General features: G+C 40.2%; 2 protein-coding genes across 5 annotated transcripts in view; both read left to right on the top strand.

Annotated features, from left to right (window-relative positions):
* The window catches only part of LOC148673703 (protein unc-13 homolog B-like), a 256,318-nt gene that overhangs the window by 128,655 nt on the left and 104,040 nt on the right, over positions 1–23,623 (top strand). For all 4 annotated transcript variants that reach the window (XM_088630487.1, XM_088630488.1, XM_088630490.1 and 1 more), the window contains 2 exons: positions 12,364–12,645; positions 13,267–13,357. In XM_088630487.1, the coding sequence (XP_088486613.1) occupies positions 12,364–12,645; positions 13,267–13,357 (373 nt within the window). The remainder of the gene's footprint in view (positions 1–12,363; positions 12,646–13,266; positions 13,358–23,623) is intronic.
* Positions 31–12,357, top strand: LOC148673704 (uncharacterized). Its single transcript, XM_088630482.1, has one exon. It carries the CDS (start codon positions 60–62, stop codon positions 9,738–9,740), a length of 9,681 nt encoding a protein of 3,226 aa, XP_088486608.1. The 5' UTR covers positions 31–59; the 3' UTR covers positions 9,741–12,357.

The following is a 23,623-nucleotide window of genomic DNA, read 5'->3' on the forward strand; positions in this document are numbered from 1 at the left end:
TGAAGAACAATTTATCATAAAATTTCCCTCAGGTTGTCACTCTTGTCTTTTCTGGTGTTATGTTCTGTTATGAGCACTGTTTAATGTTTGATTTTTGTGTATATTTGAATTACTTTTTTGTTTCTTTTATTCCTTTCCTATTCTTTTTCTCCTCTCACCCACTTTTCCATCCTTCCATCTTCCCGTTTCTTTCATTCTGTGTCACTGTTTCCTTGGGAAGGCATTGCCCCCCTAACCATAGAGGAAGGGTTAGGATTATCCCGGTAGATTCCGGGATGGGTGTGGAGGACTGGGAAAGTAAATACAAGGGGCTAGGAAAGAATATATTGGAAGAATATCTGGACAAGGAGCCAGAGCAGTGGGAGGGAGAGAATGATAGCAGGAGTGTGATATTCCAAATAGCCAAAGCTTGCAAAAAGCCAAGGGCCACCAGATTCTACCGAAGTGTGGAGTATGAGAGTTTGCCTCCTGCCACATATCCCGAAGAGTATGACACCATAGACAGGAGACGGAGAAAGAAGCTTAGGGACTATGGCAAGAGCAGTGGTGAAATCAGAATGGTGTACGAGGAAGATGGTAGCTTTGAGGATGAGGCTTCACCTCCAGAAATCTCCATCATCCCCTCGGTTCATGTCCAGCGGAGTCGGCACATACTGCAGCAGATGGCGGAGCTGGAAGATGAGAGTGAGATGATGTCCTGCCTACGCCCCTACAAGAATGGACTGCTTTATAAAACAAAAATGTGGGCTAAAAACAAGCTGGAGAATACACTGGAGAACTATGTTGCATATCAGGAGGAGGAAGCAAGGCTGCGAGGCAGGAGTGAATGTGATAGCAGTGGCTCAGATGAATTGCAGTACTCCATAGGCTCAGAGGAAGAGATGGAGGAGATAGCCTCCTTAGCAGAGGCCATTAGTTCAGAGAATGGGGATTATAGTACCCCGGGCTCTGGCCATTTGGATAAGAGTCTAGGCTATAAAGAAAGGAAGAATGGCAAGAACAAAGTGGGGGGATGGGCTCCAGAAGCTGTTCTGTCACCAGTGGAAGAACCTAGTGATGAGTATGTAGACACGATGGATGAGCTGCAGTGTCTGGTAGAAACTGTGTCTGAGTATCTTGCGGAGAAAGAGGAGGAGATCAGCAAATTTGGGACCTTACCAAAGTCGAAAATATCACGACTCTCCTCTCAGAGTAGTACAAGAAAGGATTCCAGTGGGGATGACCAAAGCGCAAGCTTGTCAAAAGATGAAAAACCAACAGACATTAAGGATGCAAAGTCAGAGACAGGGTCAGATCCTAGCCAAGGAACGACTGGGATGAAGAACGTTGTTAGCTCCCTCTTCAGTTCATTGAGTGAGAAAGTTGGCTCGGGCACAAAGCAGTTATCCACATCTGTAGAGAAGCTGGTTATAAACCAAACGGCTGAGAATCCTGTGCCCAATGCTCCACCTGAATCTGGTATCTCCAAGCTCTTCGCCTTCATTCCAAAATCTAACAACACAACTCCAGTTGCAGTGGTTCCACCTGCTCAGGAGCCCCCACCAGATAGGAAATTCTCCTTGCAGTCTTTATTGCCCTTCCAATCTTCTGATAGAAAGGTAGCAGACAGTACAGAAGAAGACAAGCCAGCTGTAGTCACAACTTCTGAAGTCAAAGAAACTCTTGGGAATATTAGTGGTAATAACAGTACTAGCGATAAAGCTCAGGACTCGAACCAGCAAGCATCTATTGTAAGCTCTGTTTTCGGAAAACTAAATCCTTTAAAGCTTTTCACAGATAAACAGCCTGACAGCAGCGAAACTTCATCTGTGGGGGATAACAAAACCCAAGGAAAGAATGAATCCAAGGAGGATCCCCAGGTGGTGGCTGTAGACGTGACTTCACAGTGGAAAAATGAAAAAGGTTTGGTCACAGAAAAAATATGCGAAGACTCACAAAAAGGTGAGACTTTGAAGAAGGACACCACTGTGCCTGTGCCAATATCTGTAAGGCAGCCACATCCCACAAGTGGTTTAAGTATGCTGGACAAAATACTGTATAAGGAAGCCTGTGTTTCTCTGGATCAAAAAAATGAAAATGATTCTAGTCAGACATTTGACCCGGAATCCAAACAATTGCCTGAAGAAAAGAATGTCCCACAAGAAAGTCAGACAAACACTGATGACAAGGCTATCAGTCAGGCAGTTAAAGCAGACTCAGATGATTCTGGGTTCTTCAGCCCTTTAAAGAAGTCCCTAAGCCAGTTAATATCATCACCTAATGAAAAATCACAAAGTGAGATTCCAACAGGCCCCTCCAAGTTTTCATTATTCAAATCTGCTGAAGATGTCCGGATAGAGAGGACTGCTGATGATCAGCGTTTCTCTATTAGTGCCAAGTTAAAACTTCCATTCTTTTCCTCTGACAATGTCTCATCTCTAGAACCAAAAGACACACATGCTGAAGGAGGATTGTTTGCTGGGCTGCTGAAATTTGGCTCTGGTGAGGATGTCAAAGGTTCTACTGATCAAATTCCCAAACAGAATATTAAGGAACAACATAGGAGTGTGCGTGAAGACTCTTGCAAAGCAGCTGATGCAGCACTAGGGACTTCCAAATCATCATTAGCCACAAATCTTGGTAGTCCAAAAGTTCCTTCCACAAACCGTGGTAGTTTTATTGAGAAAGAACATAAAACGAATACAGAAACGGGTTGGTTTTCCAGCCTTTTCAAAATCACTTCAAATGAAAATATGCCTGCAACACAAATTCAGCACCCGGTCACACCATTGGAAAAGTCCGTTCCAACCAACAATAGACTGCCAAACCAGAATATACAGGTATCTAGAGATCAACCCGATATCCATAATGTGAATGACTTACCACAGTCCAACAGCCAGCCCCCTCCTAAGCAACAACTCAACTTTCCACTTACTAGAGAACAACATTTCCAGGATCAACAACATAGTAAGCTTAGAATCAAAGGGCGACAACAGGAAATCACTAGCCATGGCTCTGTAGGGGACAAGCAAAACACAGCAACATGCCATCAAGAAAATGATCAAAAACATGCTACCCAGAACCAAAGCTTTTTTTCTGGGCTTATTAAATTGGTTTCATCAGAAGATGTATCTGTCATTAATAAACCTACTGCAGAGCGCAATCCACCTCAACATAGTTCTGCACATATAGACCAAAGGCCTAGACCAGCTGGTCAAGGGGGTCTGCTTTCAGATCTTTTAAGATTTGCTTCTTCTGAAGACGTGGCTGCTTCTAGCCAGCCTGTTGCAGTTCACCATAAACAGACACAGCCAAACAGTAAGTGTGGTAGAGGGCCTTCTCAAACACAACTAAACAAACAGCCTTTGATGGAGCAAATCCAGAATCCATCACACCATGGTAAAGTGGACAATGAGAATAAGCCTGCTGGTCAGCAGGGGATGATTTCAAGTTTTTTCACATTTGCTTCTTCAGAGGATGTGTCTGTAAACAACCTGACTTCTACAGTGCAAAAGCAACAGCAGCAACAGGTGCAGCCCAGCTATATGTCTGACCAGCCTCAGTCTAAAAGCTGGAAACAGCATGGTAGCATTTACAAAGAAGAAAAACCTGTTGCACAACAAGGACTCTTTTCAGGGTTGTTCAAACGAACACCTGCTGACGAAATGTCTATTGGCAGCCTGGCAGCATCATCTTCTCATCAGGAGGGCATGGGACACAAGCCAACTAACAACAGCACCCCAGGTCTGCTCTCTGGGATTTTTAAGACAGGATCAAATGACAATGCTTCAGCATCAAAACAAGATGATTCAGCTGGCAGAAAAGAAGGACCTCTAAGCTTCCTAAAATTTATGAGCAAAGGGGAAGACCAAATTACTGAGAAAAAGTGTGATGGTGATAGCAGTGTGTTTCAACACAAACCTGTGACCAATCTCACAGGTGTCGTTAATGATGAAGAAAAAAAGGAGGGACCTAGCTTTGGAATCTTCAGTCGTTTTATCCCAAAGCAAAAAAAGGAAGAACAGACTATTCCAGCTTCTACCAGTGCAGAAAGTGTAGATTTAAGGGCTTCTGAATATTCAAAAACACAGCATAGCCAACCATCCTTATCATCTGTTAGCTCTGGACATATGGCTTACACATCTTACTGCCATCAAGGTTTTCAGCCAGATATCCCAACGGTGAGATCTTCCAGCACAGATCATCTTCAATACTGGAAACAAAGACAGCCATCATCTACTATGCTATCTTCACAGAACACAGGGCAGATACAATCCTGGATGGGTACCCAGCAATATCCTCAGGTGACCCACTATGAAAACTATTCGGTGCCTGAGCATCAGAAATGTCACGTTCAACCATATTCATTAAAGCATAGAGCTGCACTTGTTCATAGCTACGATCAGCACCACCAGGAATCTGCTTCCTGGCACCAGCAAGTCGATGAATATTCTGGGTCTGAAGTGCAATCTGAAAGCCCAAATGTGGAACAAATGCAAAAATTTTACATGACAGGTCTAGAATACAGACAGCCCCCTGATGGAGCCTCTATACTAGAAGCACCACATAGTTTGAGCACCAGTGAAATGGACTCTGCACATTATTGTGTTTCTTCCTATGATGGAGAAGAATTTGTGGATTGCCAGGGTCAAACCAATTTCCAATCCCAGGAAAATAATGGCAAAATATATGACATGAGGTATAAATATGACAGTAGAACAAAGACCTTCCATCCGAATGGACACAAGTTATGGAATAGTTATGGCAACCTGACAGATTTATGTCATCAAACTAGGATGGGAGACCATGAAAACTGGACAGAATATGACAATGCTCTGAACTTGAGTGTGAAGAAAGATAATGCAAAACTTAATAGATGGTATTCTCTCAATGAAAGAAGCATCTATGACATGCAAAGTGCTGTATCATGTGATTCCTTAGGATATACTGTTGTCTCATACCAAGATTATTTTGATGAAAATGGACCATGGAATGATAGTTTGCTGTGTGGAGAGTTTAATTACAATGAACCTCCAGAACGCACCAGTCGACAAATTGTTGAAGATGGTCCCATAGACCTGAGCTGCTGTGTTGATGATGGAAACATGTGGTGTTACCATGATAACCAGTTTTCTGTGGATATGGAAGAATACATGAACATTGAAGAGGCAGAATGGTACCAGCAGTGGCTCTCTCTGCTGGAGCAGGGAATGTGGTGGCCCTCAGAAGATGGTGATTATGGATACTTCATATACACAGATGGAGAGTTTATTTACTCCTTGCTGACAGATGGGGCTGGGCAGAATGTATATGTGTGCACCCCTGAGGAACAGGCTTGGGGGGGATATGGACAGTATGCTGATACCTTACCCAGTGTCTGGCTAGAAAATGAGATGGTTGCTGTTTGTGGATTCAAAGTTCCCTTGTTCAATGAAGATGAACTCTTTTGGTTTCCTGCTGAAGAGCAAGGTGAGGCTGAACTCGTCATTGCTCCCCTGGATCTCTCTGTAGCCTTCAAAAAAGGTAATCAAATTATGAACATGAATCTGGAGATCTTCTCCCAAATGTTTGAGGACTCCATGTACTGGCAGAGAGAGGAGCCCTTGGACTTCTCTACCTACCGACTACAGAAAATAAGGGTGGATCTCACACATCAGCATCAGCCAGGATACATGTATGAAGAACCTCAGAGAGAGGCATTTGATCTAACTGTAAGGAAAGGACCTGAGGCAAAGAAAAAAGATGGATTCAAGGAACTGTTTGCTCAAAAGGTTTCTGTATCTTTGTCATCCACATCAACTTCTGAGTCCACTTCCTCAGGGCTGTTTGGGCTTTTCCGCAGTCATTCTAAACAGCCTGAGCCTTCAGAAATTAAAGACAGGTATGTAGATAAAAAGCCAGTTACAGAAGAACAGAGCCAGCCTATACAGAAGATCTCTTCCTTCCTTTCAGCTCTGGGAGATTTGGTTGGAAAAGCTCCCGATTCTGAATCAAATAAAACTACCACTGAGTTAGTTACAGTAGCTGCAACATCTGTATCAGTTAGTTCAAAGAAGGGTCCTGGACACACTAGAGATGAGGCATTGTCCTTAACATCAGATAAGAATCGGAAAGAACATTCTAAACCACGTGAACATGAAGTTCTGGATCAACAGCCAAGAAATGTTTTGTCTACAGGCTTTCACAGTCTGAAATCCAAGATCATTAAGGAAGAAACTCTAGCTGCAACCAGTGTGGCTCAACAAGTAAATAATCAAGTGCCCAAACCAACATCAGCCACTTCTCGAACTTTGCCGACACCACCTACAACAGGTTTGGCATCTATGTTGGGTCTTGGCTCAGGGCGCAGTGAACCACAAGCTTCATTTAGTGAGAAACCAACTCCTGCACATTCTAGTTTAGCATCCCAGCCCACCAAGCCAATGGAATCATCTCAAACAGCTGACCCCAGCTCCTTTTTCAGAAACCCATTGAAAATTTTCAGTGTTTCTGATACTCCTTTGCATGACAAGCCAGCTGAGAAACCCCAGGGGTCAGGATTTCTGGGATTCTTCAAAGCAGCAGTAGGGATAGAAGAAACAAAGCCCGAATCTCCTAAACCTTCTGAAACCCGAGGAAGAGTACCAGAGAGAAATGCTGCTGTCGGTAGTAATGCAACTGAGAACAGTGGGATTTCTTCTCTTTTTGGGTCAATTGGTGACTTTTTTAAAGTTGATCCCCCTCCATCTCAACCGGAGCCTGTGAAGCAGCCACAGACACATCAAGAATCTGAGCAGCAACAAAAATCGAACATGATTAAAAATGACATGAATAAAGACCCCATGATTCCTGTGTCACACAACCAAGAGGGGTTTAATGAAACTTTGCATAATAAACATCAGGGACCCTCAAGACCAAAGGGTCTGCGGAAGCAACAAACTTTTGGTGGAATCGGAGAGGTTGCAATGCCTGACGTTGGTGGCACATCTCCATCTGACCAATCTCTGGGTCTAGGAAGAAGCATGTCTCAAAACTTTTCCTCCATTGCCAGTCCTTCCAAGCCTCCAGAGAGGTCAAAGACAATGCATCATAGCGATCCAAGACCTTCTCCAACAGGACAGGACAAGCATGAGCCTCACCCCAAGCAAACAGGTGGTTTGTTTGGCTTCTCTCTTGGGGATATGCTCTCTGGAACATCTGCCTCTACAGAAGAAGCTCCTGGTAAAAGCTTATTCTCATTCTTCAGTGGAAGTAGTCCCCAATCTGCCTCCAGTCAGACCGGTTCTGCAAATCCTCCAAATGCATCACCTAAACAGCCACCTGTGGAATCAGAAGGACTTTTCCGACTTCCTTCTTTTTTGTCTCTTAGTGCTGCATCTGGCGAGAATAAACCCAAGGCAAGTAGCTCAAGTTTCAGCCTCTTCGGCATGTCTTTGATTGATGAGAAAAAGCCAGATTTGTCCACTGCTCAGATGCATTCTGGTACACCTCTCAACAAGAAAGCAAATAGCAGTGTAAGTAAAACCACAACTAAAGAAGAACTTGACTTTATGAACTCTGTGCTTGGTACTGGACCTCCACAATCTAAGCATGAAACTCCCCCTGTTAACCTTGATAAGCAGAATACTGAAGCTGACCTTCCAAATAAACAACACATCCTGTCTTCAGAGCAGTCAGCTGCTATTTTAAATAAAATAACTGATGAACATACTCTGACGAGTTTTCCTGGAAAGACCCCAGTATCCAATGAAAACAAGCCGAGCACTGAACAGTTTATTACTCAAACCCACGATCGTCCTGTAAAAGATGTTACCCTAGCGCCTCCATCTGAAAGTACTGTTGAAGTTGACCATGGCAATGGACAGTATCAGGATTCTAGTACACAAGAGAAAGAAGCAGATTTAACTGAAACACAGTTAGAACGACATATGTTCAAAGAGGCAGTGATCCCATCATCTCAAACCACTTCTTGTGAGGCAGGACTGGACATAATAGAGAATGTTTCTGTGCTTGACCAAACAATGCAAGAGCCTCTTAAGGAACATGTTGCATATGTGAAACTTAAACCAAATGTTCAGCCTCAGTCCTCTCCTAGAGAAACAAGACATCCCAGTCCTTCCGCATGTCCACGAGGAGCTGCTAAACCCCCTGAGCCAGAGAAATCAGTGCTTGACTCTTCAGTTGAAATGTTTTCTGGCTTTATGTCCAGGATGAAATTATTTTCTGAAGCACCAAACACTCCAAAACGTTCCTCTGGTTTTTCCACTTCTTCTCAATCTTCAATGTTCAGGTCTTCTCCGAGTTCCTCACCCCAGCAGCAAGAGAAAAGTTCATTTTTCAACCTTCCCGGGAGCCTTCCTACTGAGTCTCTAAAAAATGAACTTTTTAGTATCTTTAAAATGCCTGGTGACAAACTTTCAGAAGCAGATAAAATGCCAGAGACCAAAGTCTCTGAGGTAGCCAAGCCCCATGGTGGTGTCCAAGATGTTGGTGAATTGAAACCATATTCAACAGAAAAAAACAAGGAAAGAATAATGCTTGAATCTTTTGCTGAAGAAACAAAATCATTTGAGGAATCAGATTCTATGCCTTCAGAATGTGCAGTACTTACAGAAGAAAGAAACGTTGCTATAGAGAGCATTATAACTCCAGTTTGTGAGGAAACCAAACATAACCATATTCCATCTTGCTCTCAAGATGACATAGGTTTGGAAACTATAAAAGAAGAGCGAAAGTTTGAATCATTACCAGAGGTGTTGCTAGAGGCCACCCCAGCAGACAAAAGCATGGGAACAGAAGTCATAAAGCCACCTGATGAAAGAGTGGTTCCGTATGCAATAGAGATCGAAGGAATGTCAGTTCCAGTTGTCACATATGAAGCTGCTGAGGAGCCCAAAGTCACAGTAGAAGAAATATTTAGTTTGCCAGAAGGAGAAGCCACACATCTGGGTAAAGAGAGCATTCAGGCAAACATTTCACTTCAAAGTGCCCAAAAGACTCCTAGCCCAAATAAGCAGTCAAGTGCAGAATCACTTCCAGGCAAGTCCCTCTTTGACATGACAGGTTTATCCACATCCAAATTAGGCTTCATGTCTTCTGGGGATAGTGGAAAAACATTCGGGTCCTTCTTCTCTTCACCATCCACACCTACAGTTATGCCACAGAAGGAAGGAGGCCTACTGTCTGGATTCAAAAACTTCTCTACAGGACTATTCCAAGAAGACAAAGCTGCTACAAAGGATGGAATGTCTGTTTCTTCGATGTTTGGGAAAAAGATGGACTTTGGCTTCCCTTGGCAGAAAGAGAGCCATGAGGCATCTAAACCAGGGGCTCCTGTAGTCACCTTACAACCCACAGCCAAGGATGATAAATTAGTCGAAGTGCATAGTCCCCCTTGCACTATACAGCCTATAAAAGACACCGTAGCATTGGAGAAAGAAGTTGTTCAAAGTGGTGAAGTTAGCAGTGAGAATAAAGAATCAAAGGGCATAGCCCTAAGTGAACTCCACAGTTTAGTTGGAACAGTTCACTCCAAGCAGGGCATTCATGAGTCCTCAGTAGAAACTTTAGGTACCACCATGGAAGAAACCATTCCAGACATCATAATCAAACCCCAGTTAGAGATCTCCCCACCTGACCTTGAACAGTCCCAGCCCCTCTCTGAAAATGGAGAAAATGCCCTTTCTGAACCCCTTCCTTCTACAGAACTGAGCCCAGGACTACTTCAGGATGACCTGCCGGCGAAGGATCTTTTAAGTGTGAAAAGGCCAGTAGCAGCATAATAAATGGTTAATACACACCATTTATAATGCAGTGGTATTACACTAGGAATACTAAGAATTGAGTTACCACCAGCACCTAACCATACCCTTTTATATTCCCTGTTTCCCTGATATTATTGTTTGTGCCGTGTTCTTTTGTTATGTCACTTTGTTGTCCAGTGTGTGATGAATGTTTTACAAATAGCAGGCATATATGCATACTCTCTCTTGCTACAAGAACTTTGCAAGTACTTTACCATAGGAAGAAAAGGGACCTTACCTCAGCCCTGTTGCAATCCTCACAATGCTGACACGTGAGCTTCATTCTTTTTCAAATATTCCACAATACTTTGCTTGCTTTCCAAACATCACTGACACTAGAGACAAGATACTGTGGAGTTTATCTAATGCCGATCAAGAAAAGCAAACATTATTGTAATATTATAATTGATTATAATAATTTCTTAATATAATGTCACATTATTGAATAACTCAATTGAATAAACCAATAATCCCTCAAGGATAAAGACCAGAAATCATAACTAAAATGAGAAATGGCCCAAAACGCCAAATAGCAGAGTGGCAATTCTTACAAACAAGTTTAGTCCATGGAGAAAACTACTGAAGTGTAACTTCTTTATTAACTCTGAATACAAGGAGTTGCTATGGATGACTCCCTAGCAATTTGTATTTTTTTGTGGTGCATGCTGTATGAGACAGAAAATTATACAACTTATTTCTTTAACATAACAGTGATTCAGCCCGTTACAATTAATGATAATGTCAGGAATATCCAATTAAGGAATCTTTCTAAGGTGACATAAACTCATGTTTTTGAGTTTGTAATCATAATTCCAAGACAGCTGCAGTTGTGTTTTTCTTTTCACGTGTTTGAATTTAAAACTGATATAAATTCCTTCGAAGTGGTAGAAACAGAATACAGATCTTTAATGTAATAAGAAAAAAATAAATGAGTTTTAAAATGGTATGCACTGAGGGACGCATTTCAAACATGAGCTTATTACTCAAGGGATTCAGGGGGCAGACTTTGACCATATTATATTTATAGCTGTGGAAGTTATTCTTCCCAGTGACAAGTTTGTGCCATTTACTCTAATGAAGAGACACATTGTGCCTCGAATTCTTCTAAAATTTTAATTTTACACTAAATGTCTGACATTGAAGAAGATATGTAGAATGCAATTAGATGTTTCATCATCCAATAACAGTGCTTAGGACAACAAAGGGCAAAAAATGTCATTTTAATGCACCAGTCCTGTTTCTGTTGACAATACATTATCACAGAATCAGGCTGTGAAATGATGTGCTTGTGCTAGTCCCTGTAAGGTTGGATATCTTATTTTGGTCTTTGGTTTAATGCACTAGATCCCTGTTTCTCTGCCTTAGAGAGTTGGCTAATAGTAATGTACAGTATCATTCTAACTTTGTCTATTGTAGTATGTCATCCTTTCAAAGTTGTCATACAGTTTAACAATGGCAGATCAACAGAACGTGTAAAAAAAGTCACAGTGAAGATTTGAAAAAGGCAGTTTCTTGAGAACAAACAGGGACACATACATTGTATCTTCTCCAGTTATGTTCTGCATCCAGTTATTCTTGAAGGTTTTTTACATTCTGACTACAGCCCCCTTCAGTCTTTTGTGTTATCATAAATATTGTGTTTAGCAAACAATGACTCAATAGTATTTTAACATCACTTGTCCTCTCCTTCCAGTTGCTCTAAAAGTTCACATATTGTCCCTGAATGCATTCCACACAACAGATGTCTATCTCTCTTCCTCAGCATCTACAGAGCACACAGATCAAACCCTATATTGACAATCTTAAGTCTTAAGCCAATGAAAAACACCACAAAAAGAAGAACATATTTTCTAAATAGTGCTCCCTTCAACTTTTTCTAAATCACTCTTGGTTTAAGTTAATGTATTTCAATTTCTCCTTTTTCCAAATTTCCTTCAGAAGTATGTGTAGTAATTAGCCAAGCAAAAAAAGCTCAAAACAACATTAGTAACACAAAAAATCATCTCAAGCTAGCAGTTTTAGGATTGATAATGTTTTTGGTCCTAGTGCTACATTAGTCACAATGGTGAAATGAGAAAAGGTGGTTGTCCCACATCAGGCATGAATTATTCAAAATATATAATGTGTATATTCATTTTTCAGTGTAATGCAGTATGTTACAGGCAAAACGAATAATATTAAAGGGATTCAAACCATAAAACTGCTTCAGGGAAAACTCCATGAAACTTCCCTGTGCCCATTCTTCTGCTGCCTTTTTTCCATCTCAACAGAATTGTTGTAAGGTTTCACTTCACTTGTTACACTGATTTTTAAACTAGGCTTCGTAAATGAATGGCTTTGAACAGGGCAGAGAAGAGGAAGTACTTCAGATTTGAAAAGCACTTGGTTTAATCATTGATGCTCCAGTCTTCAGAGTTACAAGTGATTTAGCTCAACAGACGTGGACGTTCTTCTTCAACTGCCCTTTCCAAAAGCATTGTGCTTTTTCACGTTTCTGTAATGTCTTTGACTCTAAAGGCCGAGCAGCAGGAGTCTTAGAGGACTTCAGTGCTGGGTGCCCAGGGTTGTGACGCGAGTCCCTCTTCTGTCTGCCCTGACACAGCCCGGCGGGGAGCAGCCAGTACAGCTCCTCGGGAAACCTGAGCCAGGCCAGCTCTCAGCTGAGCGAGCCGGGCCAGGACAGCGCCGGCGGCTCCGAGCTGGAGGAGCGGCGCGACCTCGACTCCTTCCACTCCTACCAGCCCAACGGACACGCCTGGGATGAGGAGGCTGCGGAGACGGAGCTGGGCCGGGACGTGAGCCCCCCGAGGCAGGAGCCCTCACCTGGAACGCCGCAGGAGTCCAAGGCCCAGCCAGAGAGGATGCTTGAGAAGCAGCAGAGCAGGTTAGGGACCTGACTTCTCGTACTGTTGATAGACACACTAAAACTCAAGATGGTAGAAGGCAAAACCTTTTCACTGCCAGATAGTTTTCAGTTATTAAGCTCTTTGTTGTGGGGCTATGGGTAGTGGACACAAAATGGAAACACCAGATTAAATAAGGAACACCACATACTCTATGTTTCACTTTTAAGGCTTTTTTTGTGCTATACACCACAGTTGGAAACTGAGGGCTGCAGTTTTTAACTTTAACTGAGGACTGAAGTATGAGTACTATTTTAATTAACAATACGTGGAAATATTTCTACTTCAAAGGGGAAAACTTTATACAGCCCCTTAGAACACAGGCCAATCAGGAAATAACTGCAGCTGTACTGTAAAGCTCAAACTCATGCACAATCCTTAGGGATATTATCTAAATTTAATTTAGGGAAAAACCGTTGTCTTCTACCTTTGTGCCAGTAAGATATTCCATATTGCTAATTAGTACTTTGTCTACTGCTCTTCTCAAATCAGCTCAGCAACTTAATCCTTATAAAATCATCATCCTTTGAATTTTCACTGATCATGGTTCTTCCTCTAGGACATTTCTTACTGAATTGGCTTTCTTCTTTCTTACCCCACAGTTGTGTGGAGGATGTGGGACCTCCCCCCTTCTCCCCATCAAGGGCACGCTGGCTTAGAGCCATCAATAAAGTCCGGGTGCAACTCCAAGAGGTGGGGCTAATCTCTCCTTGTCTCCCGTGCTCTGTCTCTCGCTCTGCTGCTGCAGTTTGGTTGAGTTTCACTGGGGCCTGCAATGAAACATCTGGCATGACAATTATTACATTAGTAAAGTCGGAGTTTGCAATTTCATGACACGCTTTCCATTTGGGTCGATTGTTGTTTGTGTTTAACCCTACAGACACTTGTGAAACTTGCAGAGATACAGCTGAACAAATGGCCGAGAAAGATGGATCAGCACTATTTGCTGTCTCCCGTCTTCCACTGAAATCTAGGTTTTCTAAGCAATTTCTCATCATCGGGGAAGGGTTCATCTGCTCCCTAATGCCTACAATCAAGGGCCCAAAGTGCTTTTCATAACTTGCCTTTTACTGAAAGTTAAAAATACTTTCAAATGCAGTTTTCACTTATGCTCATAGACTTTAATTTCATATTACTCAGAGCAGCAGGTAAAAGAGGATTAAAATGGAGCTAAAAGGAGACACACACTCTACATGTTTGTCTTAGCAGGAGATGGAAATCCAGTTATCTCTCATTTCCAAATACAGATGACCTGGACATAACATAATGTTTATTTGTGCAGGGGAGGTTGATTTGAAGTGTTGTTCTTTTGTAGATTTATATTGTCAGAAGGTACCTATGGGTTAACACTTAAATAGTTTCAAATGACAGCATTTTTTCCTTGCCCAATATTCCTTAATTTTGTAGCAAGTTTGATTAAGGACTAAGGTCATGTCTGCGTCTGCACGAAAATGAGGCCTATGAACAGGTCTATGGTGAGCCACGTCCTTGTCAAGATTATCACTGATTTATAGGCAGGCAGGAATCATATTCTGAGAACATACACTGAAAATAGCAACTATTTTCCCAGCAGAAAATTGCAGAAGCTTTTCGCCTAAGCGAACGCAGTGTTACAAACCAAGGTACTGTATGAAGGGTGGAAGGGTGAAGCCATTACTCAAGGACATCATTAGCAAGGGTGGTGGCTAACCTGTGATCACTCTCACACACCCCATGCAGACTTTGTGACTGGGGAAGTGAAAGAAGTCAGTTCCTGTGTTGTTGTGCTTGTGCTGTTTTTTTTTTAAATCTCGTCATACAAAGCCGACAGCAGTAACCTTACATCTTAGTGTTAGAAAAACCTGAAGCACTATTTTAACAAAGAATGCCTTTAATTTCACCAGAATGGTAATTATATAACTCCAATTGCTCTACAGGTAATTTTATGTTGAGTCATACTCTCAAGACCTCTGGGGTCTTTAAAATGTACATTTTGGATCTTGGTGATATCGTGATTGACCTTTTCATCTTGACACTGTGTAGATTGTGTGTTCTACATGATTGCCCATGATTGTTCTTGAATAGTGTTGTTCATCAAGTAAAGCATTGTTTTGAGACAGAATTCAGCTACAGTGGATTGAAAAAAAAACACAATGTCAAACTGTGTGTAAGCACAGCTGTAAAAATGAATGTAGTGGTTCTGGGAAACATGACTGATGATTTGAAAATTGTTCAGTGGAAATGTCTGTGGTGAATTACCCTGTAGAAAGTGAGGATAAAGGTCTTGCTCCTAATGCAAGAAATTGTATGTGGCCAATAAAGTGATCTTATCTTAAAAAAAAGGGCAGTGCACTGGCTCTGTGGCTGAGGATCTGTGCCTGTGGCTGGAAGGTTGCCAGTTCAAATCCAGTGGCCAGCAGAGGAATCCTACTCCATTGGGCCCCTGAGCAAGGCCCTTAACTCCAGCTGCTCCAAGGGTGCTGTATAAATGGCTGACCCTGCGCTCTGATCCCAAACTTCTCTCCCTGTCTGTGTGTCTCATGGAGAGCAAGCTGGGGTATGCGAAAAGACAAATTCCGCATACAAGAACTTTTACTATATATGGCCAATAAAGTGATCTTCTCTTATCTAATCTTTGCTATAAACAGTACATTCATGCTCTGTATAATCTTAGGGTTCTCATTTTGGAGAATCTTGGATGCTGAGTACTGTAACTTCATAAAATGGGGGAAAATGCATAGACGTGTCTATACCGTGAGGAGAGAATACATAACAGTGCCTTCATCAAGTTCTGCTTTTTTGAATGCCCAAAACTTAAGAGAGAAATGGAAGCAACTTCAGTCAAATTTATAATTCTAAGATTGCATTTTGAGACAAAGGTTTGTAATTGCATTTTTTTTTTCAATTGTCTCTAGCATGAACGTTTCCAGCCACAGGTCACACATTTTGAGAGAATAAGGAATGATGTAGATGAAAATAGGCTCCTTCTTTTTTTCTTCGTTCCACAAAAGTTAAGAGACTAAATGACAGGTTTTTCTGTTGATAACTTGGAACATATGCATGTTTGGCCCATTTAGTATTTTTGGTAGTTAGTGGTTAATTGATGTAAGAACCTCATTCAGCCATTTCTTGACAAAAGACATTGTATTGGCTTGAACAACATGGATGGGCAGCTTGTTCCGAATTCCCCCAATCCTTTGAGTATAGAAGTATTTCCTGTTTCCAGTTTAAAGACACTTCCACATGGACTTGAACAGTTTGATTGATTTTATGAATGTCTTATTGACTTTTGCTGACTTTTATGAGATCCCTACATTTTCATCAATTTCCCTACGAGATTAATAAAGTATTATCTATCATAGTCTTTGTTCAAGGTTAACCTGATTAAGTTCTTTCACCCTGTCATCTTAGGACATCTTTTCTATAGTTAAGGTTTAGGGGTCAGAGAGTTAGGATGGGGGCAACCATCATCTTATGTGTAAGGCTATAGAAATGCAGTAATAATGTAGATGTCAGAGTCATTGTTCACCCCAACCTCTGTCTGACCTCTACAGTATGTTTGATAGATCTGAGAGCACATTTTACAGTATCTTATCACTTCCTCTAGTGCAGATGCTTCCATTTGCTATAAAGTTGAAGTCTTTGCATGTGGCAGCTAAATTGAACTATACAGGTATTTGCGTTCTTAAATAAATAAGAAAAGACTCTGTGAATAAAATGCGTGAAGTAAATCTGGATTAGTGTTGGTATATTTCTGTATCAAAAATGCCTTTATATGTAATAGCCCTTAAAGACTGCAGTCTTTCAAAAGGGTTTCAAAAATATCGCAGCTCTCAACTCCAGTTTTAACCTTTGTGCTCTTCCCTGTCTGAAATTTGCAACATAAATTAAACTACACTTTGCCACAGCTTATGATGATCACTGTGAGTTAAAGTATAAATGTCCAAAGCTGCTGGGAATGTCACAAAATGCAGCACATTGAGGTCTACCTGTGTGACCTCCTACTGCCTTTCACATCAAAGATTAAGGCGTAATTATACAGTATGTCGCCATTGTAGAAAGGCAGCGGAAGAAATGAGTCAATCCTATTAGAAAGGCATCAGTGGGGCTCCAGTGCTCCTTCCAGACAGGCTGTTCAGCTTCATTTTATGATTACCAGGGCCACTTACAGCAGGGGATTGAGTAGTTTTACAATCTAATTCCAGTGTCTAGATCTTTCTGTTTGACTTGCTCCCTAGATCTATGATACAGATCAGTGAGTCAAATATTTAGAATTTGACTGCCTCTTGTGCTACAGGCAGATGCACATACCCATATAAAATGATTTATCCCTACAATGAATTGTATTTGCATTGCAGCTTTAACCTATGCCATGTACAGTACATACTGTTTTTTAGTGCATTACAGCATTTAAGGTACAGTATGCCATGACATCCATAACCTTTGCATCACAGAGATGAAAAAGCTTTTTTGCTGGATCCATTGGGAAAAAAAGTGCTCCACTTTCTCTACATACTGTACACTAAACCCAGGTAACAGATTTCCTTGCTTTTTAAGATGCGTAAAATGTGCATGGTTTATGTTTCCCATTACATTGATTATTGCAAGAGGAGCAGTTTTATTTTTACTTTTTACAGCATTCTTCATAAAATGGTAGCAAAAAGTTGTTGTTTTTTTTTATTCGACCTGCTTTGTCACTAGTTGTCATGACGTGTCACATCAATGAAAATAAGAAACTCCTACAGTAGCTGATTTTACAGTGCAATGGGATTTAGAATTTTGACCTTTTGGTAGTTTATAGTTAATTCATTCCTAGGATCTCTTCCAGCCGTTTCCTAAGATTAGCTAGGGTATCGGTTAATCCCAAAGCTCTTTGGACAGGGAAGCCACTCCCGTTGTTGGTTTTAACTGCACTTCCATGCAGTTTCCACTGGTGTCGATTCACGGTTCACTGTTCATTTCGAAGAAGGTCTCGGTGATGATGTTATCAAGACCTTGGAGGACTTTTTTATACTTGTGTCAGGTCTCTTTGGAATGTTACAAGGCTAACAAAGGTTCTGTCCCTTCAGGCTGTCAGTGTAGGACGTTCCCTTATTCTCTGGAATATATATGGTTGCTCTTCTTTGATCTGGTTCAAAAGAAACAATATTTTTCTTGAAAGTGGTGACCAAAATTGTACACGGTGTTCTAAATAAGGCCTAATTAGTGTGTTACACAATGAGAACATCACATCCCTTGATTTATTTTCTACACCTTTACTAGATATCCTAACAATTTGTTTATCTTTTTAACTGCTTCCCCAGATTGTCTAGGAGCTGTAAATGATGTATCAGCATAGACACCTACCTGTAAGTCCTGTAAGTGTTTATTTGTACTGCCTGCATTCAAATCCCTTCACTATACAACATTACAGTATGTGCCATCTGCCAGGAGTTTGCACAGTCTTAAGTTTTATCCAATTCTTTTTTAATTTAATTGTAGAAGCAGCGGGTGCTAATCCTCCCAAATAGGTATAATCTGCAAACATGTCAAGTTTATTAACTATAGCAGAATCTATGTGACTGAAATAAATTACGAGCAGCAGTGGTCTTAGTAGAGAACCCTGTGGTACATCAATAATTACAATACATCACTCCAAGATGGTAAATGGTGGCCAGTATACTTGTTCACCTAAGGGAGTGTTGGTGAACAATTAAGCTAGTGGCAACAACCTGAGTTGTGGTGTGGTATTTTCCCAAGACTCCCTTTGACCATTGTGTACATTGGAAGTCCATACAGTATTTACAGGAAAAGCACACAATAGATTGACTTACTCCAACAGTTGGTAGTATTCTCTGTCATGGCCGCTACACTAAAATGGTAAGGCAAGGCACAAGAAGGCTTTCTTTCCCATGACACCTTATGGTTCGGCTTCACTTGTTTGCTCTGCCTTTTGTGTGAGTGAAAAAGAATGAACTGGCCTGTGAACCAGCTGAGAGACGGACACATGGGTGTTCAATGACTCTGGTGGACATCTGGATTATGCAGGCAGCTTGTTTCATCTGTAGAATTGCGGTCAGGATGTGATCGGTGCACCACAGCTGATTTTTGATGACAGCCGAGATATTTGTTGGGAGCAGATTAATGAGGCTGTCTTGTGAGCAGTCAGCTGGTTCGCTGATACTGCTGACGAACAGAAAAAAGAGCCACTCGTGAGAGACAGCTTCTCCTGTTCTCTTGCATTGATCCTATAGTGTTGCTATAGTGTTTGCTTGTGGCTTTTGCTAGAAATGGAATAACAGATCATTTAAAATTTAAGTTTTATAATCTTCTATTTTGGAGGTTAAATATGGATATGAATACAAACTGCAGATTTGATTTTTTTTATACCATTTAGTAGAAAAGAGTCCGTCCGTTCATCAGAGTTTAAAACTGCACATGACCAAGGTCATGACTGGATTACATACAGTATTCGTATTACAAGCAAAAGAAAACAAAATTACAAAAAACAAACTTTTGGCACTTTGCTGTTCATGGAAATAGAAAAGCACAGATGCCTGCAGACTTGAGTAATTAGTCATTAATAATAACATTTAGAGCTGCATAAATTGTAATAAAAATGTTTTAGATTAATCTGCATCTTGTTTCTGATCTGAATGTTACAATTCTGGAGATAATCACCAAAACCACAGGCCTCTATCACCAGTCATATGGGAATTTCAATGTAAAGGCTTTTAGAAGAGAATCATACTGTAAATTCTTTGCAAAGAAAGTATACTTTGTTCATCTGCTTTATATTTTGTGCACTAGAAGAAAAAAAACAACTTTTGTATTTCAAAGACACTAATTTGATCACTGCTGTTAGACATAAATTCCCAGGAGAGATGTAGGTCTAAGCAGTCTGAACTGAACAGCTGACAAGTTAGGCTGAAACAACGTAACCTTTACAATAGAGTCCGAGATACTGTATTAGCAGGATGTGGCATGTCAGTTATGGTTTACCCAGTGAGTCAAATTGTTGTAGCCTTGCTTGTTGTTGTGTCATTCAATAATTTAAAGGGGGATGTGATGAGGACTGCATGAAAGCAGTGATCTGTATTAATAACAAAGAGAGAAAAAAGACCAACCCATGTGTGAGTTAATTGATAGAGGCATGCTGAGAATAGAGATTTTAGTCTGTCACTTCTCTGGCTTCAGGTCCTGGCCCTGCTGGTCTGCTTTCACAGCTGCATTTGTAGGAGGTGGTAACGATGGGGTTTCTCAGTATATGAATTGAAGTGAAAATCAATGCATTGCAGTTTTGTGACATTTACGTCACTAGCTCTTGTGGAAGGTTCTTAGATGAAAGAATGATTAGCTCATACTATATTTCCAGTTTATTCCTTTTTTTGCATGCTGTATTTTCAACAGTATCACCATGGAGTGTGATATAACAGTGCTTAATAACAATATTTAAAAACCATGAGATTGTAAATAACTTGTTGTTTTCTACCAGACATCCTGGGATGTATTTTGACCAATTCTGTTAATATTACAATCAACACATTAAAAGGAAATTTAAATCGGACACACCATTAAAAACCTTGTTGTAACTACTGTAAAGACAAAGAGAACAATACCAAGCTCTCATGCAGTACAGAAAAAATATTCTATGAACAAGTATGTTTTTACTATAAATAATCTTCATGTCGAGCAGTTGTAAGAGTGTTTGCCATTATTTAGAAACAATTTTCATCTATACCAAAATACAGATAAAATATTGTTAGAAAATGAAATCGAGGTATTAATATTCATAATATAGGTACAGCCTATAAGTAAATGTAAATGATCCACATTAATCATTTTCAATCATGTGCTCCTTTTAGAGAGGGCACACATGGACTCTGAGGGTCCAAGACCTCATGGTACAGGCAGTGTCGTACAGACTTCTTTGCCAAATTTAGCTCGAGTCAAGCCAGGTTTGGAAGTGAGCTGGCCTATGGGCAGTAATGATTTTCATCTTTAGGTTAAACAAGTTTTGACAAACACTAACAAGCACGTTGGAGAACAAACTGCAGCCATGTATCAGCTCCGGAAGTGAGGTGGCCTTTGGGCAACAATGACTTTATGATTATGACTTTAGATTGAACTAGGTTTGACGAACGCTAACAAGCAAGTTGGAGACAAGAGTTGAGCCGGTGATGCCAGGGATGAACAGGCTGTAGTTTTTCTATCGGTATACAGCAGTTTCAAACTTTTATTTTGTTTAATTTCGAACAGATTTAAATCATAGCCTTAAAAAAGTAGTTAAAAGCTGTGAAACTGAAACATGAAAGAGTAATAAGATACTGTATAATGTGGTCTGAAGTACTGGAAATATTTTTAGCAAGTTTTTTTTCTAATTTATTATTTAGTTGAAATACTGCCTTCAGTAATAAATTGAAACTGAACATTTTTGGTTTTGTCTTCTATTTTAAAACACAAATCGCACATTCTTTTAACCAACGCCTACTTTTTCATAAAAGCAAAAGACAACTAAAGGCATGAAGCACTATAAAATAAAAATGTGAACTGCGTTTAATGCCTGTTGTAATCCAAGTTGAAAAAATGAGCTGTCTTAAATTAATCTAATCCTTTTCTTTCGCCTGCTTACCCTATTTAATCAGTCTGACAAGGCTAATATATAAGAAACTTGCTTTTAGTTTGATTGTAAATTATTTAGACTCTATTAAAGTTAGACTGCATTAATAACACTCCTGAGCAGCTTCTCCACAAGATTCTATAATGATTTTTCCTTGAGTTTAGTTAACCTAAGAAAAACTTAAAAGATTCTGTAAAAAATGTATTGGACCTTTTCTTGTCACGACTTTTTATCTAATTGAACTCGTATATATTACTCAAACATATTTTGGAGAGCAAATGTAAAAGAAAATACCTCTGCAACTCTCCTCATCAAACTAATTAGATTATAAGGGCCATAACATATTGTCTGTTTAATGAGGTGTGTGCACTAACCATCTGTGGAGGGCTGGCTTTTAAAAAGGGTCTAAATAGTTTGAAAATGTAAAACAGATTATATTGTATATTTGACTGGATTCCCACTGACAGGCAATGCCACTGTTTCGAAACTTGAACTTTCTGTGTGGGAAGTGAGATCCTGCCTAATTTAAGCATTGAAATTGTTAAGCCACTGCTCTTAGGAAAGGCTTTTGCCAACAGGTATTATTTGTGCAATGCCTTGTAACCTTATGGCTTTTGAGGGCCAAGCATTCAGTGTACTGAATATTACATATCAAGGGGTTTAGATGTAAGGGATAAAAATTGGTCGCTGATAAGCCTAATGTATTAATATGTATTTGTTGGAAAGGGTAGAATTAATTGATAGAGGAGGTGGTAAGTATTTCTCAATAACACGCTTCTACTGTTCAAAACTAGGTAAAGCGTTAAGTGACTGATTATTTTCAAGGCATATTGCTGTTTGTTTTAGGTGAGTTTAAGATTTGTTGTTTCTGTCTCATGTAGCCTCGGGTAATTGGCCAGGATACTTTGCGTTTTTAAATTTTGAGCCTAATCTTTAATTGGAGCTTGTTCAGGATTTAGTTTTGACTAAAAATAGTCTTTATATCCCCTTACCAAATTATCTGCCATGGCAACAGAATTGTATTGCTATGGCAACAACAGTAATTGTGTACTTTGTGGTAAAGGTAGTAGAAAACTAATTTGGTGTCATTGTGTGGCTGCTGGGTTTTAAATGAAAAAATACAATCATAAAATAATTGTATTCTACCACAAAAAACTATTTTTCAAAACCATAGTGTTACTTCCTTGTTTATTCAAACTGTTCTTTTGGTTTGCTCACATCTATGGCTTGTGTAAGTGAAAGAATGATCTCATGAGGCTTTGGTTTGTATTGTCTTAATTAGTTTGAATGCATTATCTTTTCATTTCCTTTGAGGGTTTCAGGACTAAAATATTTGCTTAAAGTGCAACTGAGGTATATTACTTTTAGAACTTCTCTATTTTGCTCTAGAAATTAAGTGCCTGGGTATCTCCATCCTACAAAACACTTTGAACTGCTTAAGAAGTGCTGCCTTTAATTCTTAACATTTCAGCTATTTTTCCCACATTCGCCTCAATGAAAGCCCACCTAGCTTCGACCCTCCTCACAGGTTGCATGATATAATGATAATGCCTATCTATAGAAAATAAAGACAAAACACTCCGGCGCACGATTGCACAAAGACTCTTACAAATCTATCGTGTTTTTGGTGATGTATACCTTGTTGTGCATCTATGTTTAGACTGATCAGATGATTTCACGAGAATAAATCTAAGTTATCACATCAACCCATGCCTCTACTGAACAGTTTTGAAAGGCCTCTCCTTTCTATGCAAGAGCTTTGGCTGTACGGTACAGTATATCAGATACATGCATGGTGATTTGGTCATTACAAAAAAAAAGTATTTTTCACATTGAAAAAGTGATACATTTTTTATTTCTCACCCACCTAAGTATCCAAACCTCAACATACATGGGTCAGTGACATTGATTCTGGTAGTGTCCTGTAAAAAAGGAGTATTTACTGAATAGAGGGGGATGTTCTTGAGAATGTCTGAAGAAACCATAAAAGGTTTGTCTTCCTTTGATATAAGGGATCAAAAATACATGGAAAGTTTTTAAAATATGCTTGTGAAATGAGGGATTGTTGTAGTCATCAGTTGTCATGCCAAATCCAGTCATGTCTTCCCTGTGTGTGATTAGCATGAGAGTTTCTAAGTAGAAGAATGGTGCCTTTAGAAGGAAAGGCTGGAGAAGAAAAGCAATGACTAGCAAGAAGAATCAGGCTGGCAGGTGAAAGGGTGGAGAGGAAAAGCCCCAGTGTGTGTGTCTGCTGCTGGAGGATATTCTTGAAAGGATATGGTAGACGGCGAAGGTGAATGAAGGAGATCTTATGCTGTAGCCAGACAGAGAGCACAAGATCACAGGCAGACGTGCCTCTTTTAAGGTGACTTTTTTGTTTT

Source organism: Lepisosteus platostomus, chromosome 4 (genome assembly GCF_059453375.1).
Source record: "Lepisosteus platostomus isolate fLepPlt1 chromosome 4, fLepPlt1.hap1, whole genome shotgun sequence".
Classification (NCBI taxonomy): Eukaryota; Metazoa; Chordata; class Actinopteri; order Semionotiformes; family Lepisosteidae; genus Lepisosteus; species Lepisosteus platostomus.